Source organism: Palaemon carinicauda, chromosome 8 (genome assembly GCF_036898095.1).
Source record: "Palaemon carinicauda isolate YSFRI2023 chromosome 8, ASM3689809v2, whole genome shotgun sequence".
Lineage (NCBI taxonomy): Eukaryota > Metazoa > Arthropoda > Malacostraca > Decapoda > Palaemonidae > Palaemon > Palaemon carinicauda.
In genome coordinates, this window is record NC_090732.1 from 130,098,087 (window position 1) to 130,115,853 (window position 17,767).

Sequence of the window (17,767 nt, forward strand, 5' to 3'; positions counted from 1 at the left end):
AACTTCAGCCATGGCAAACTTCTTATTCGCCTGCACTTACATTCTGTAAATAGTTGTTCATAATCCCTATATATATATATATATATATATATATATATATATATATATATATATATATATATATATATATATATATATATATATATATGTGTGTGTGTGTGTGTATTTAATTACTATCGTGTTAGTTTTGTAATGGAAAAGTTAATATGTAATTGTTTCTCTGCAAGTGACGCAGTTATTATAGATAATCTGATGGAGGCAGCTACGACACTCAAACTAAAACGAACGGTACACAACATTCACCTCTGGCATTCGTCTCACATTCATGTTTCATTCCAACTTCGTAGGGCTGATGCACTGTTGCCTCACATGATTATAGAGCTCTTTTGCGCCAACAAGAATGTCATTGAATAATCTACTACACAGGGGGCTTCTTTGCGTCATAGAAGATATTTTTCTTGACAACACATTCACGTAGGCGAAGAAAACACTCATCGCTACAAGGTATATCTGGCGACAGACTCAAGAAATTGTCGTACAAGTAGCCTACATTACAATACTGTATATGCTGCTGAAAATATTGAGTCGCATTTCATGAAATATAATTATTATCCACCTTGGTTTAGAAACAAGCTAATATTATTATTATTATTATTATTATTATTATTATTATTATTATTATTATTATTATTATTATTATTATTATTATTATTACAATCCTAGTTAGGAAAGCTGCAACAGGAAAAGTAACTCTGTGAGGAAAGGAAATACGAAAATAAACTATATATATATATATATATATATATATATATATATATATATATATATATATATATATATATATATATATAAGAAGTAACGAATAAAGAACGTGGAATACTTTCAGATATGTAACATCGTTAAAGTAGACCTGTCATTATATAAAACGACGGAGAGAGACTTATGTCAGCTATGACGTAAATGATGTCAACAAACAAATTCCCTCGACTATAATACGTGACCGAACCTTTGCATCCTTATGAACAATTCACAATATGTTTATCTTTGCTCTTATCTATCATTTATCGCCGATACTGACTCCACACCAGCATTAGTTTCTTTATCGGAGAAGCCATTATGAACTAATTCTATTTACTTTTCCGAAGTATATGATCTTTTCGCCACAGCTGAACCAAAAAAACATGAAAAAATGACACAGACATGGTGTAAGTGTACTATAGATAAGCGGAACTTTCATTAAAAGACATAACTGCAATTTTAAAAACAAAACTCTCTAAGTCTTTCTCTCATGCAAGTAATGAAGTCACACCCGCATATAAAGTTAGTTATATATTAATGGAGATGTAGAGCAAATACACAAAATATTTAGAATAATGGATTCCTCAATATACACAAAACTTGGGACGTCTCGTTGGATCAACCACTGAATGAACATCTTATTGATGCAAATAAATGTGCCCCGATGTACTGGATACTGTAAAAATAATATAAAACAATTTAATGATTATATATAATGCTCGAGGAGGACAGCTGCTCAATATATCCCCGATACTGGCCTTGCTGTTGATCTTTAAATTGCTGGAACACACACACACACACACACACACACACACACACACACACACACACACACACACACACACACACATATATATATATATATATATATATATATATATATATATATATATATATATATATATATATATATATATATATACATATATATATGTATATATATATATATATATATATATATATATATATATATATATATATATATATATATATAATATGTGTGTGGTGTGTACAAGAAAGATTAACTATCCATGACATAAGGGGTGGCTTCAAACAAGCTCTCATGCATATCAATTCAGGCTGTCACCTTCATAAGATGGAACCCGTGCTTTCCAATTAGTTTTCATATCTATGCAATACTAGTATTAATAAGGGAAAAGGTTATTTGGATCTTTTCGAAACTTTGGTCTAAATTAACCTTTAGGATTTACAACATCAATGCTAAGATTCAGAGATAGGAATGCATTTCTGAAGAGAAGGGACCCTTTGAGGACCACTGTTAAAATTATGTGCTCATGACATGTGGTTTGGCCTAGAAAACAAGCTTGTTGCATATGCAGATGATGCTACTCTCTTTGCATCAATTCCATCCCCTGAATGTAGAACTTGGGTTGGTGAATTCCTTAATAGAGATTTAGCTAAAATTAGTGCATGGTGCAAATTATAGGATATGAAGTTGAATCCTAACAAAACTCAAAGTATGATTGTAAGTAGGTCAAGGACGGTGGCTCCTCAACATTCGGGTCTCAGTATTGATAATGTTTTTTAAAATTTGTATGACTCTTTTAAAATTTTAGGTGTGATTCTCGAAAGCAAATTTACTTTTGATCTTCCTAATCGGGTAGTTGAAAAGTTGGAGCAAATGTTTTTATGTTGACCAGGCTGACATGAGTCTTTTTATAGTTTATATATGACATATCTGTTTTTGACGTTGTTAATAGTTTATATAGGACATATCTGTTTTGACGTTGTTATTGTTTTTAGAATGATTTATTGTTAACTTGTTCTCATCATTTTTATTCATTTCCTTATTTTCTTTCCTTGGGCATAAGCATCTTGCTTTTCCAACTGGGGTTGTAGCTTGGCTAGTAATAATAATAATAATAATAATAATAATAATAATAATAATAATAATAATAATAATAATAATAATATCGATATTTCTCTTTTCTTCGAGAGGTTGTCCAATCTATTTAGTGACTTTTCAAAGATGTTTCCATTAGTCTAGAAAGATTATTAAAAATATTCGAAGGCCCTTTATAAACTATACAAAATAACTATATCACACAGTAGGCATATTCTACAAATAATATTGTTGCTGTAACCATATTGTGAAATGATCTTCCCGATCAAACAGTTATCTTTTTTTTTATCTTTTTATTGAAAAGTTAAATTACATATTCTTTACAATCACTATTTACAGTATAATCACATTTAATTGCATTTTTCTATTAACAAATCCATCTAATTTAACAATTTACAACATCACACATCTTGATTTTAATTTTTAGTCTCTCAAAAACAATAAGTTATCGGTGGAACGTTAAATTGAGGCACTTGCAGTTTTTGTTCAGCATGTTGCCATAAGTCTAGTTTTATAGATAGTCTGTTAGAATGTCAATAATTGGCCAGCTTTGTAAGTGTCAATTTTAACTCATGGGGCTGATAAACCCCCACCTGTTGATTAAAAAACACCAATGTTATTTTATTTTGAAACTGGGGTTACAGTTTATCTTGTAACAATAGTAATGATTCAGGTTAAACAACTTCAATGAGAAAGATTTTTCGTCCATGAAAACTGGATAACAGTTGGTTTGTGCATATGAACTAATCTGTTAAGACTTTCAAAATCATAAGTGTATCGAAATATTGGTTTCTTTCCATACATCTGTTATTTGACATTCCTTTAAAAAGAAAAAAAAAAGTTAAAATCTTCTAAATGTGCAGTGAACAGTAATGTGAGAAATTGAAAGCACTTTGCAAAACAAATAAAAAAGGAATCCATAAAAATTTACGGGACAGAATACAGGTATGGCGATAAGAAATTCCCATTAAAGCCTACCCAAGGCCAAAACCTACAGAAAGTCCTTTTAATTACGGCAAACGTATCGACCGAGTTGTAAGAGGGGGACGCCGCTTTCATTTATCTGAATAGCACATTTCACAACGGCCTCCTGACGAAACGTAAATGGAAAAAAGAGAAACCTAAACTATTAAATGATAATATTTCTGCCAAAGGAATACATTACTTTTTTCTACAGTGAGAGTCCCTTTAATAAAAAATTTCCAAATAAGATTTATAGCTACGCATATATTCGAAGCGAAAAATATTGCGATCAATTAATTGCACATTCTTGTAGTATTGAACATATGCCAACACAACAACTTATAGGAAAGGCGTCTTGCTCAACCTTCACACAGTATTTACAAAGTCATTCTGTAAGAAATAAAAGACGGCTGTTTGAATAATTGCATGAAAAACTAAAGACCAGCAACAGAAAATGTATTGACACGTGACTGAATGTTTCGTAAATCTTGCCAAACTTTGGCAATTGGATTCAATTTGACTCAGTGTTCGTTCACAACGCCATGGCATGATTGTCTTTGTTTGTGTGGGCATTAATAATATTTTTTATAATATATATATATATATATATATATATATATATATATATATATATATATATATATATATATATATATATATATATAATTACAAGTAGACTGGATACAATCAAACCCAAAATTTCAAAATCGTCAAGGCTTGGGAAATAGTTATTTAAAATTAAAATGAATAATTAGTTCAAAATTCACAAAAAATTATCTTAGGATTTAGATTTTAGAATGTTCTTACCATTCAGAATTATTACATGGTTGGATAAACTTAATTTACGAGAGATATTCGTATTCGTACTCGGAAATTGCTATTGTTGGAATTAAGTTTATACTGTTTTTCAAGTCTCTGCATGATATTTTATTCGCATGTTTATCACCACAAAAATTATATTTTTTCTGGTGGAAATAGACAAGTAAATCGAAAAAGAAAAAAAATAAATGTCCTTAATTTTCATGGGATATAGTCGATGAAAACGCCACACGCTCTTCAATTGTCATGTTAGCAGGTTCGTTCTTGTTGTCACGTCACCTGCCTTACAGACCGACCGTTAGGAGTCGCCTCGGTTGTTGGAGGCAACTTGGGCAAGTCGAGTTTCGAGATTCGAGTAGCGTAGAGTAGAAAGCGTAGGGAGCCTGGCCGCGTAGTAATACATTGACGGTTACAGCCAACTTGCGATGCAAGAACTTTTCATAGTTTTATATACAAATTATTTTTAAATATTATGAGGAACGGATACGTTACAAAACAGAGTATAAAAATGCGAATAATATTATTTTAAGTTAATTTTAAATTAATTTTGAATATTACGAGAACATTAATTTGAAGACAATAAAGTATGAAAAACTCGAACTAAGGTATTTTTTCTCACCCCGATCATAGGGAAGAGGCTAAGTACGGGGACTGGGTAGGCGGTTTCTAATGTATCTTACATAACCACAGTACGTTGATCTCTTGAAAATCGTCAGGTTTTCTCTAAACACACATACACACAACAGTATATATATATATATATATATATATATATATATATATATATATATATATATATATATATATATATATATATATATATATATATATATATATATATATATATATATATATATATATATATATAGATACATAATCTCCTCCGCTGATTGACGCAAAGGACTCAGATTTTGACATGGACTGCTTCAGACATGTTTTATGGGTGTATATATATGGTCAGTGGGTGTTTTCTCTTATTTACTATATAAGATATAAAATGAGGAATGCTTTAAATTTTCTTGATCAAATGTGAAATTTTGCCAGTCGTCGTCTCTATCTTGAGCTTTTATTTTAATACTTCTCCGTTCATCATTTCCTACTTCGCGCTTCATAGCTCTCAGCCATGTAGGGCAGGGTCTTCCAACTCTTCTAGTGCCTTGCGGAGCCCAGCTCAACATTTGGTGAACTAATCTCTCTTGTGGAGTGCGAAGAGCATGTCCAAACCATTTCCATCCACCCCTCATCATGATCTCATCCACATATGGTACTCTGGTAATCTCTCTTATAGTTTCATTTCTAATCCTGTCATGCCATTTACCTCCCAATATCCTTCTGATAGTTTTGTTTTCAAATCTACTAAATTTATTGGAGATTGTTTCATTGTGATACTATGACTCATGTCCATATAGCAACACCGATCTTACTAAACTGATATACACTGATTTTTATATGTAATTTCAGGCGATTTGATTTCCAAATTTTACTTAACCAAGCCATTGTCTGATTTGTTTTTTTTCAATCTTTTACTAAACTAATTCTAACGACCCAGTATTGGAGATCATAGTTCCTAAATACTTAAATGATTCTACCTCATTAATCCTCTCTCTCCTTTCAATGATAATTCATCGTCCATTACATACTCCGTTCTCATCATCTCTGTCTTTCTTCTATTTATCTGCAGCCCAACCTCGTGTGATATTTCATGAATTCTGGTAAGCAAGCATTGTAAATCCTGTGGTGTTCTGCTAACAAGGACAGCATCATCAGCATACGCTAGGTCTGCTAATTCCTAGCACCAATCCATTCCAATCCTTCTCCACCATCTCTGACTGTTCTACGCATTACATAATCCATAAGGAGGATAAACAACATAGGTGACAACACATTTACTTGGAGTACTCCGCTGTTCACTGGAAATTCATTTGCTAGAACTCCGTTGACATTAACTTTGCACTTGCTATGCTCATGAACAGACTTAATCAAATTCAAGTATTTAAGAGGAATTCCATAATAACGCAGAATTACCAAAAAAAATTGACTGGTGTACACTATCAACAGTTCTTCAGTAGTCCACAAATGCCATCAAAAGTGGATTTCTATATTCTACGCATTGCTCTACGACATGTCTCAAAATGAAAATTTGGTCCGTGCTACTTATGTCTTTTCAAAATCCTTGTTCATCTCTCAGCTTTTCACCAAGCTTTCTCTCCAGTCTCTTTAGAATAAGCATACTATACTTTATATTGTCATATTTTTTTTCCACCAATGTTTCTCATCAGGTTTTGCCTCTTCATATCACATTCTACAAAATAATCTTGTAAGTATTCTCGGAATTTTCATTTTCGGCCAGTATCTTCTCTGGAGTTTACTTCATTGTATCCAGGGGCTTTCCATCTCTTTGGTGTTTTGAGGATAGCTTCGACTTCAAACACACTGATTTCATTCATGGGCAAACCAAGTCTTCTTCACCTTCAGGTATATCAATCAAATTATTCCCTTCATATCTCTTATTCATAACCTCACTAAAGTAATTGAGCTTTCATTAATAATTCTATGAGCGATTCTTACACCATAGTCACCATAGTGTAAGAATTGCTCTTAGAATTATTAATGAAATCTTGCCTGGGGCAAAGAAGCTTATGCCCTGAATTCATAGCTTTGTCAGCCTCATCTGCTTTACTGTCTAAATACTCTCTACAGTCATTCCTGGCTTTTATTTTGACCTCACTATCAATACAGGAATATTTAGTATGCTCTACCTTGTAATTTCATTACTTCCTCGAAAACTTTCAACAATCAATTTCTGTCTTTGCGTCCTTTTTCTTGTATACCATGTATCATTTGATATCCATGGCTTTCTCCTTGTAACTGCGTGTCTCAAGACTTCACTACCAATTGAATGATATATGTTCTTAATATCACACCAATCTTCATTAATTGTCTGCTCTTCGTCTCTTAAAGTCTCTAAGACTGCAAATCGATTCCTACATTCAATTGCAAATGTTTCTGTGTGCTCTTATAAAAGCTACGTTGTAACAAACCTAGGTATATTACTTTCAGTGTAGCAATGAGGAGGTGGTGATCATTACCAATATCTACACCTCTGTAGCTTCTCGCATTTCTTAGAGTCCTCCTTCTCTCTTTATTAATGGCAATGTGATTATTTGATTTTTGTAATTGCCACATGGTGAAGTCCATGTATATTTGTGGATGTCCTTGTGCTGAAAAAAAGAGTACCTCCAATTATTATTATTATTATTATTATTATTATTATTATTATTATTATTATTATTATTATTATTATTATTATTATTATTATGGTTCTAACATTCCAATTACCAATTTTCAATTTCTCTTTAGTATCTATAAGCTGGAAGATTCTTAACACCCCGCTACGCCTGGGACTCTGGACCATTCTGTCATCTTCTCTTTCCATGGACTGACTAAATCCATAGAGGATTCATTGGCTAGATACATCAAAGGATAGCCAGTTCCTTGCGATGCGCAGTGTCTATCTAACTAAGGCAAGTGACCCCTCCCGGTCCATACTAATTCTAAATTAGTAAGATCAACCGCCAGGCATCAGGAGTAAAAGTCGAAGAGACAGTTTGTCCATCGGTCACCCTGCTGACAGTGACTTCATCTAGATCAGTGGTTCCCAAACTGGGGGGCGCGCCCCACTAGGGGGGCGTGAGGACGATACAGGGGGGGCGTGAAGTCATCTGCTCGAAATTACTTGTTTAATAGAATAATAAAATCATTAAAAGAACAAATATCTGTCATTACATACATGCATCCATCTCACTAAATTTGACCAGAAATTGTGCCTTAGTCTCATAAGTATTTCCAAATATTATATGACATGTTTTCAAATTATCTATTCTTAAAATTGCAACTCAATTTTGCAAATGTTCAAATTTTTTTTTCGCGCACTTTAAACCAAATGTTTCGTTTTTAGTTACTGGAATGTACTATTATTTTTTGAGTTGCTTTCATTATTAAAATGTAATACAAACAGAAATCTGTTTTCCTGTACAATGTTAAGAAATGAATGTGAGACATTTCATATATGAAAAAAGAGAGGAGTGGGGGCGTATTGGTCTACTGGAAGCAAAAAGGGGGTGTCAGGTAAGATAGTTTGGGAACCACTGATCTAGATTTAGGAGGGCATTTCCTCCACACCCAAAGCTCTCATTACTCTATCAGGTTGCTCATCTGTTTATACGAGTACAACTGTCGGCAAACATGGATTGCTGGGATATACCGCCCATATACCAAACGCATGAAACCAGATAATTTCCCAGTTTATTTCATCTCGTTACTTAAACGTTTGGAAGCAATAACCCTGTTATCAGCCATGCAAGAGCCAGATGCAATCGCGTTCTTACGTAAATGATGATAATATTCTAAATGCTGTTTGCAAAAGCTTAAAAAATTATGAAGGATTTTTCCACAATTCATGTACAAGATTGGCAAGGACGCTAAGCAACTGTAATATTGTAAAGTCAAAGCATTGAAATTTAATGAAAATGTGAGCTGAACGAAATTTAGTTGCTTTCATAAATCCAGTTGCTTATTTAGCAGCGGCGCCATTTAACTATTGTTGTTTAATCATCATCACCATCTCCTACGCCTATTAACGCAAAGGGCCTAAGTTGGATTTCGTCAGTCGTCTCTATCTTGAGCTTTTAAATCGATACTTCTCCATTCATCTCCTACTTCACGCTTCATAGTCTTCAACCATGTAGTCCTGGGTCATCCAACTCAACTAATCTCTCTTGGGGAGTGCGAAGAGTATGCCCAAACCAGGACCCACTGGCCCAAAACATCTCCATCTGCCCCTCACCATGATCTCATCCGCATATGACACTCGAGTAATCTCTCTTATAGTTTCATTTCTAATCCTGTCCTACAGTTTAAGTCCCAACGTTTATCAGAGGTCTTTGTTCTCAAATCTACAAAATCTGTTGGATATTGTTTCATTGTCATATCACGACTCATGTCCATACAGTGTTGTTATATACATGGTCATTAAAATATGATGTATCAATTATGTTGTTTGATGGTGTAATTTGGTTGTTTTATAAGGTTTAGGGAAGAGTCTATGCTCTTGGGTTTTGGGCAGAGTTTCTGGATTGATTAAAAAGACTATAACGTCTTTCATATATATATATATATATATATATATATATATATATATATATATATATATATATATATATATATATATATATATATATATATGTGTGTGTGTGTGTGTGTGTGTGTGTGTGTGTGTGTATAATTTACTGATGAAAAATAAAGCTATGGAAAATTATTGTCATTTTCCGATGACTACGTTAGCATGTAAATTTATAATTTAATACCAAAAAAAAAAAAAAAAAAAGTCGATAATCTAATCGATCTGCTCAAGCTCATCATCCCTGCGTGTTCTCTTGACGTCACAAAAATCCATTCCAAGTAACACAAAACACTTGGTTAGTCTCTCTTAGCGGGTTTCCATTATTTTGGAATGTGAAATATAACTTAATTTCTTCAAAGGATTTGGATGCGTATATTTAGTGTCTGACATTATTTTGATTATAGTCATAATGTTGGTAATAGATAAGGGGACGGATTTTAGTGGTTTAATATTTTCAGTAAGTTGCTGTTTTCTGAATCAGCTGTGTCTGGTTGATCAAAATGCGGAGACGCCACTTTGTGAACATTTACTTACATCAGTACTACATTGGATCCTTCTCTCTGGTTACTGCTCATTTTCCCTTTGCCTGCCCATTTACCGAATAGTCTGGCCTATTCTTTACTTATTCTCCTTTGTCTTCATACACCTGACAACACTGAGATTGACAAACAATTATTCTTCACCCAAGGGGTTATCTATTGCACGGTTATTGTTCAGTGATTACTTTCCTCTTGGTAAGGGTAGAAGCGACTCTTTAGCTGTGGTAATCAACTCTTCTAGGAGAAGGACACGCCAAAATCAAACCATTGTTCTCTAGTCTTGGGTAGTCCCATAGCCTCTGTACCATGGTCTTCCACTGTCTTGGGTTAGAGTTCTCTTGCTTGAGGGTACACTTTGGCACACTATTGTATCTCATTTATCTTCCTCTTGTTTTGTTCAAGTTTTTATTTAATGTTACTGTTCTTAAAATATTTTATTTTTTCATTGTTTCATTTCCTCACTGGGTTATTTTTCCTGTTGGAGCCCCTGGGCTTAAAGCATCCTGCTTTTCTAACTAGGGTTGTAGCTTATCAAGTAATAATAAAAATATCACTTGTCTGATTTGTTGTTGATGTTGTATACGGTACATTGCCAATTACACAAATTACTTTGACATTTTTCACACGACAGTCGAAGAAGCTACAGATTTAAAGTTATGCGTTGTCTAATGCAAGACTGGCGTCTGTACTAATTAAATTAAAGACCCTTTTCACTCAAGTAATAATAATACTAATAATAATAATAATAATAATAGTGATGATAACAAAAATGTAAACACCAATGATGGCCAAAATATTTAGAAACTACATACGTATATAAAGAACCTTGCCAATACCATGGTCAAAGCCGTGTAATCCACTTCAGCAATGAGAAATTGAAAACAGCCTTTAAAATGATATCAATATTGCATTTAGATTACCATAATAGCATGGGTAAAATAATATGGAGTAAATCAACATTAATATTACTGTTAAAAATATTTTAAAAGGGTGGAAAAGTAGAGAGGGCTTTCGAGAGCCTAGTTAATTACCTCTGAAAATGAGAATCAAGCAAGTTTTCGAAAGCTGATTTCTTTTACTTTTTTTTTTTTTTTTACATCGATGTTTTGGATTTGATTACCAATGTTAATACTGTAATAACGTAGGGTAAATCACCAGTGCTGCCAAAGGGCAACATATTGATCACTATAATCAATAGTTGTGAATATAAAGAGCGAACATGATAAATCCCTCTCTCTCTCTCTCTCTCTCTCTCTCTCTCTCTCTCTCTCTCTCTCTCTCTCTCTCTCTCTCTCTCTCTCTCTCTCTCTCTCTCTCTCTCTCATCAATAACATAACTTTTAACATGAGGTGCAGGCCTTTCCTTAAATGTGCACGAATAAGAAAATAAGTAGGCCTATATGGCATTACAAACTTACTAATTTCCTGTTTTCGAGTAAACCGGGTTACTATCTCAGGACATTTTTGTCCTCAAACTGTAAACTCTTGGAAGAACACTTTTTCACTACTGTAATCTCACTGTGGTTACTTCTTTGCATGATATGTCCTGATACTGGAATGAATGAGTTCTTCGATCCCTGGTCTTCTTGCACCGACTTTTATACGTATACGCTCCGAGTGGATATTCTGTATATTTAGACACGCTGTTTGGGTCACATGGCGAAATATGGTTACGAGATATTCTTTTCGTGTATTTAAATGACCAACTAAGAAATTAATTGGATATAAGGAATTGCTAACTAACATGGGAAATGTGACAATCATGAGAAGGATCTACTCCAGAAAATGCAATTCTAGATAATAGCGACATCTGGCAGTCGTCCTTTGGGAATTTACGATGACACTAGGAAATGCAACTGGATGATGTAATATTGCAAAGTATTGTTCCACCAAAACAAATCCGCAAATCGTTAAAAAAATTCATTTAAGAAAATTCATAATCTAATAACATATATCGTTACCTCTTCATTGTGCAAATGCATGAACAGTAAATGTCAGACACCAAACATTCATTCGATAGCAAACAAATAAGTAGATTTCTCTAGTATATTAAAGTCCATCTTCGTTAAGATGCTTGCTTGTGAGCATTGTTAACAATTCATTATTAAATTTTGGTAGATTTACCAAAACTAATTTTCGGAAATGCTGAATTATAGGTAGCGGGTTGGCCAGGGCACCAGCCACCCGTTGAGATACTACCGCTATAGAGTTATGGGGTCCTTTGACTGGCCAGACAGTACTTCTTTGAATCCTTCTCTCTGATTACGGCTCACTTTCCCTTTGCTTACCCATACACTGAATAGTCTGCCCTATTCTTTACAGATTCTACTCTGTCCTCATACACCTGGCAACACAGATAATCCACTTCACCCAAGGGGTTAACTACTCCACTCTAACTATTCAATGGCTACTTTCCTCTCGGTAAGGGTAGGAGAGACTTTAGCTATGGTAAGCAGCTCTTCTAGGTGAAGGACACTCCAAAATCAAACCCTTGTTCTCTAATCTTGGGTAGTTTCATAGCCTCTGTACCATGGTCTTCCAATGTCTTGCGGTGGAGTTCTCTTGCTTGAGGTTACACTCAGGCACACTATTCTACCTAATTTCTACTTGTTTTGTTTTAGTTTTTATAGTTTGTATAGGAAATGTTTACTTTAATGTTGTTACTGTTCCTTGTTTCTTTTCCTCACTGGGCTGCTTTCCCTGTTGGGGCCCCAGGGTTTATAGCTTCCTGCTTTTCCAACTAGGGTTATAGCTTATCAAGTAATACATATATATATATATATATATATATATATATATATATATATATATATATATATATATATATATATATATATCAAAATTCAAGTCTCAAATCATAGAAACTTTTGAAACAGCCCTGAATTACTCAATTTCTTTTTTAATTGTTAATATGTGAATTGTTAGTATTTTATTTCTTTTAAAATGTAAATGTTTTCCTTAATCTTAAATTTAGTAATTGTTATATGTTTGCTGGCTATAATTTTTTTGCTCTTACTGTTGCCTTTTTCTATTTTAATTATCTAATAAGGGAATAAAAAATCAAAGTAGGCTTTATATAATCTACATTTTGATATGTATATCTGACCGTAATAGAAGTGGGGGCCTGACCGGGATCCTAAATTATTATTTTCTTTGAAATTCAAAGATTATTCGTAAACTGAATTTTGTACAAAACAGCCAGCAGACATACCAGAATTTGATGCATCTGAGCTTTTCGACAAACTTTGTTAGGATCGACAAATTGAAAAGTTAAATGATATCAAGAAATCATATCTCGTAAATTTAGGCAAACATCTTGCGCTTAATGTTAAAAATGCAATGAGGAAGGATATTAAACATGTGTCAGTTCAACATTTGGATGAAGATGAGGTGTTACCTCAGGATGCATTGGTTGAGATTAATAGTGAATCAGTAAGTTTAGGTTCATCAGCTATACTTTGGATATAGAAAACGCAAGACTTACGAATGCTTTTGTTGTTGAATATAATCAAATAATTGCCACTTGGGGAAGGGAATATACATAAAAATTTGGTAAAAGTCACTTGTAAATTATATAGCCTATACAGTACACTACATATTTCCAACCTTTAAAGCTATCTCTTAAAACTAGGTTGTGACTGTTGTGTACTGTTCAGTAAATTCTTGTTAGTTCTTGTAAAAAGTATATGAATTCCATTGATATAGATATAATGTAGGGTACTCATGAGCTTGACCATATTTACTATATATCTATCTTCTTAGCAATGTACATGTGCGGTACCTCACTTAACCCTCTCTCGTGTGAGTTTAAGTTCTACCATGAACGGTAAATGTTTCTTTATTAATTTCAAAACAAAGTTACCTCCAAGTTCTTTGTAGTGTGTTTTCTAAATGAGTGAGTGCGGAGATGCGCCAATTAAAGATTAATAAGAGTGCAGCGGGTGAGATGAGAACCACAGTTTCCTCATCTATTTACATTCTTCATATTTTTGCATTGTAACTACAGAACATATTGCATTTGAAGTGATTACAAAATGGTATATATTAAAATGAGATTGAAACAAAATTTTTAATAAATAACAGTATAATAAATAGCATTCAGTTTTACATTATCTACACAAAACCATTGACCATAAAACAGACACTTTAAAAAGACTAAAAAAATACAATAATATCTTCAGCAATGGTAATGAAAATACAAGCAACCAATTTTGTTTGTTTTTGGTGCTTGGTTGGAATTTGATATGTGACTCCTGAATATACTTAGCTAATGGGGGATCGATTGTGATAAATTAAAATTGAGGGCCTACAAGCTTCACACAGCTGAACTACCTTAAGTATGAGTTGTTAATGTTCACAGAATTCCCGGGCAGGTTAGTAGCGATGGTAGTAGGATGTACAGTGGGGGGTAGGGGGTGCTGTGTTGGTGGTAGAAGGGATGGATGGGGTAGCGATAGTAGCATTACTTGAAAATATGCCCAGTGCTTCGCCTCTCCAAAATCACAATATTGTTTATTACTATTTAATCTAAATCCTCTCTTTACTTTTATTTACATTTCAAGTATATAACTGTTAAAGCAGACAGTCTGTCAGTCACCACTGTACAGCATAAAAAAGTTACAATTCTCTTCCAAGTTGAAAACTACCTCTCTGCTTCTGCTGTTGCAACTAAAACGTGTGTGCGCTGTTATGAATACAGCTCAATTTTTTTAATTCACTTATTCACATATTGAAAATAATTTAACATATACCGTAATGACTGTTTGTTATCATGAATTTGTTAGTAATGGGTCATTCTTCTGTGTCTCTAAAGGAATTCTACACCTGGCAATGGGTATAGGCGAGACTGAAGATATGCAGCCTGGTATTTTGCTATATTTCACAGTCTTAATTCTCTCATACTTTGAGGCGATGCTTTATTGTGGGTTTACAATTCAAAACAGACAATGAAAATTAAGACACCTTACCTTCCCCAGTATGATCTGAACTCCCACTTACTAAGAATGTGCTTTTAATTTTAATTCCACGTTACAAAGGAAAATAATTCATATCGGCTCAAACCTCTATCCTACTCTCCCATTACATCTATGGCGACATAAATTTAGGAGCAATAAAGAAGTCACCCATGCTGTGTTAGAATATATAGACACCCAGGATAACACTCCTTACATGACTGGATAGTAATAATCAAATGTTGGGGATTCTGTTGTGAAATAATAGAAGAGTTGTCTTTCTCATGTGTTGGATTCTGGGTGAGATTGAGAACTTATTGCATGACCTTTGCATATGAATCAAACTTAACCTGTCTTTCTCCATCCATGCTGGCATTTATTTCTCATTAAAGAAATATTTGCTCGTTTTTAGAAATTACATCCCTCTTGCTCAACTTTATGACATTGCTAACAGCTCTACCATAGGCTTTGCCTAGGTCCATATAAATCATACACATCTTTTTTTCCAGCTTCATAATAAACACTGAAATTTTTGTCTAAATACTCAAAATACTCACTTCCCTCTTTTTATATCTGTTCCCCATTTTATTTTATCATTTAAAATCTTAACATAAGCCTCTACACATACTGTATATTTAGTAATTCTACGTCAATATAATTCTCAAGATCACTTGTATCCCCTTTCCTGTTAGGCAACTCAACAATTATTAATTTTATCAATTTTCTTCCCTTCCGTACTCTCACACAATTTATCACACAACCACTTGCTATTTTTATTCCTTTTTCCTTTGACTAGACTCTGGTGATACTGATTTCATCTTGATTCAGCACACCTGTGGTCCTCAAAAAATGCTGGTGCTTATACTTATGTTTATATCCAACTGCTCATAAATTCTACTCGTTTAGCATTAAACAGCCTTGTTTTAACAATATTTATAGCCAAATTGTAACTCCCTTTCTCTCCCATGATTACAGTACTACATTCGATTTTCACTTCTGCATTAACCAGATAATGGTCAAATATACATCCAGCCATTCATCTCTCACCCTTATATCAATTACTGTTGCTATAAAGAGCACCAGTTTAATAAACCCAGTAAGTCACATGTCTTGGGTTTCCCAAGCACAGGTATTTATATATAATGGAAAAAGGAAAGTTGAAGCATGGGAAAGTTAAGGGGTTGAACAATTAGCTGAAAGAGACCAAAGGGAACATATTAAAAGTAAAATGTAAAAAACAATACACCTTTTGAAAGAAGGTACGCTACAAAGAATCTTTACAGCCATCTACTGTATGCCATGCAAGGCACACTACAAGTGTAACTTCCCAAGGAAATTATATGGAGCAGATTGCCCTTTCATTTAGAGCAAATAGTAATCTTTCGCTCACTATATTCTCTTTTCCAAAACAAATATATGCATGGACATTCCATTTTTGTAAACAATATTTTCCTAACAATCAAGTCTGACAACAAAAATATCCACAAGACTCACTTCATTCTTATTTACTTCTGGCACTCTATTACTACAATCCACACCTTTTAAATCAACCTTTTCTTGGTTTCCAAACAAAGAATATAATACAGATTACCAAAATATCTTCTCTCCACTCTTCCCGACATCCATTTCTACATACAGTATTATATACAGTGACTAGAACGAGACCAAAAGTGGCTTCATTGAAAATTAAAATCCAACATTCTTTTGGGATTACTTCCTTAAACAAATCTCCCAAATTCTATTTTGTAAATTTAATCTATTGGGAACAAAGGATTGTATCAGTGACTTTATCAAAAAATTTTTAATCCACTCCGACATCTAGGCATCTTTTATTCAGGGTACAATATGCAAAGGAATATAGTTGTAATAAAACATCGCAAAGATTTTAAAATTTATTGGTCCATTCTAACGGAAATAATCAAAACAATATAATAACATATATTACAGATTTAGATACACTATCACCTTTCACAAGCATCCTCATTCATTCCATTGCAATGCATAAATATTTTTGATAAAAATACAGTATTCGATCTTCAGTTAGTAGAACTCAGGAAAGCAAACTGTCCTTTAGTACATCTGTTAGCAAAATGTCCTTGTTGTCCACACTGAAATAAAAAAAACAGAAAAATTGGGAAGTCTGTGCACAGCCCAATAAATTAGTTCTTAATTTCTTATAAATTAAATACCTTATAGTAAAATTATTTGTTGATCCATAAACTCATTACTTTTACATCACCTTTATTTGACAAAACACAAAACTCCTGCCTTTCAATTTAGAGTAGAAAGATATTTTCTGATCCTCCCAATAGGCTAGCACATGTACATATGGTTCCTCCACATCCATAGTTAGCAGTTTCTTTTTGTGACTGCAAACGTTCAATTATGACCGATTTCTTAAGACTTTGGAAACATTTATAAGCTTTAGGATTGGAATTTCTTTCTACGTTTGTTTCATTTTCATTCTTTCCCTGCTTTTTTATTTTGCCAGTCATCTAGCGTGACTTGAACCACTTAATATTACACGTCAGTTCTAATTAATTTCTACATGGATTTTATTGTTTCATAATAGTTTTTTCTCCACTAGAAAGGTACAGTATTTCAATTATCTATTCTGGGACTTGATATGCTCCCTATGCCTTTGTATTTAG

General features: G+C 33.3%; 2 protein-coding genes across 2 annotated transcripts in view; both read right to left on the reverse strand.

Annotated features, from left to right (window-relative positions):
- Positions 1–11,720, reverse strand: part of LOC137645921 (GTP-binding protein 2-like) — a 71,283-nt gene extending 59,563 nt beyond the window's left edge. The window contains exon 1 of the mRNA XM_068378972.1: positions 11,583–11,720. The gene's annotated coding sequence lies outside the window, so the exon portion shown is untranslated. The remainder of the gene's footprint in view (positions 1–11,582) is intronic.
- A 5,275-nt stretch (positions 11,721–16,995) lies between these two features.
- LOC137645922 (cleavage and polyadenylation specificity factor subunit 4-like) overlaps positions 16,996–17,767 on the reverse strand; it is a 77,411-nt gene continuing 76,639 nt past the window's right edge. The window contains exon 6 of the mRNA XM_068378973.1: positions 16,996–17,224. Coding sequence (XP_068235074.1) covers positions 17,153–17,224 — 72 coding nt within the window. The 3' untranslated portion in view covers positions 16,996–17,152. The remainder of the gene's footprint in view (positions 17,225–17,767) is intronic.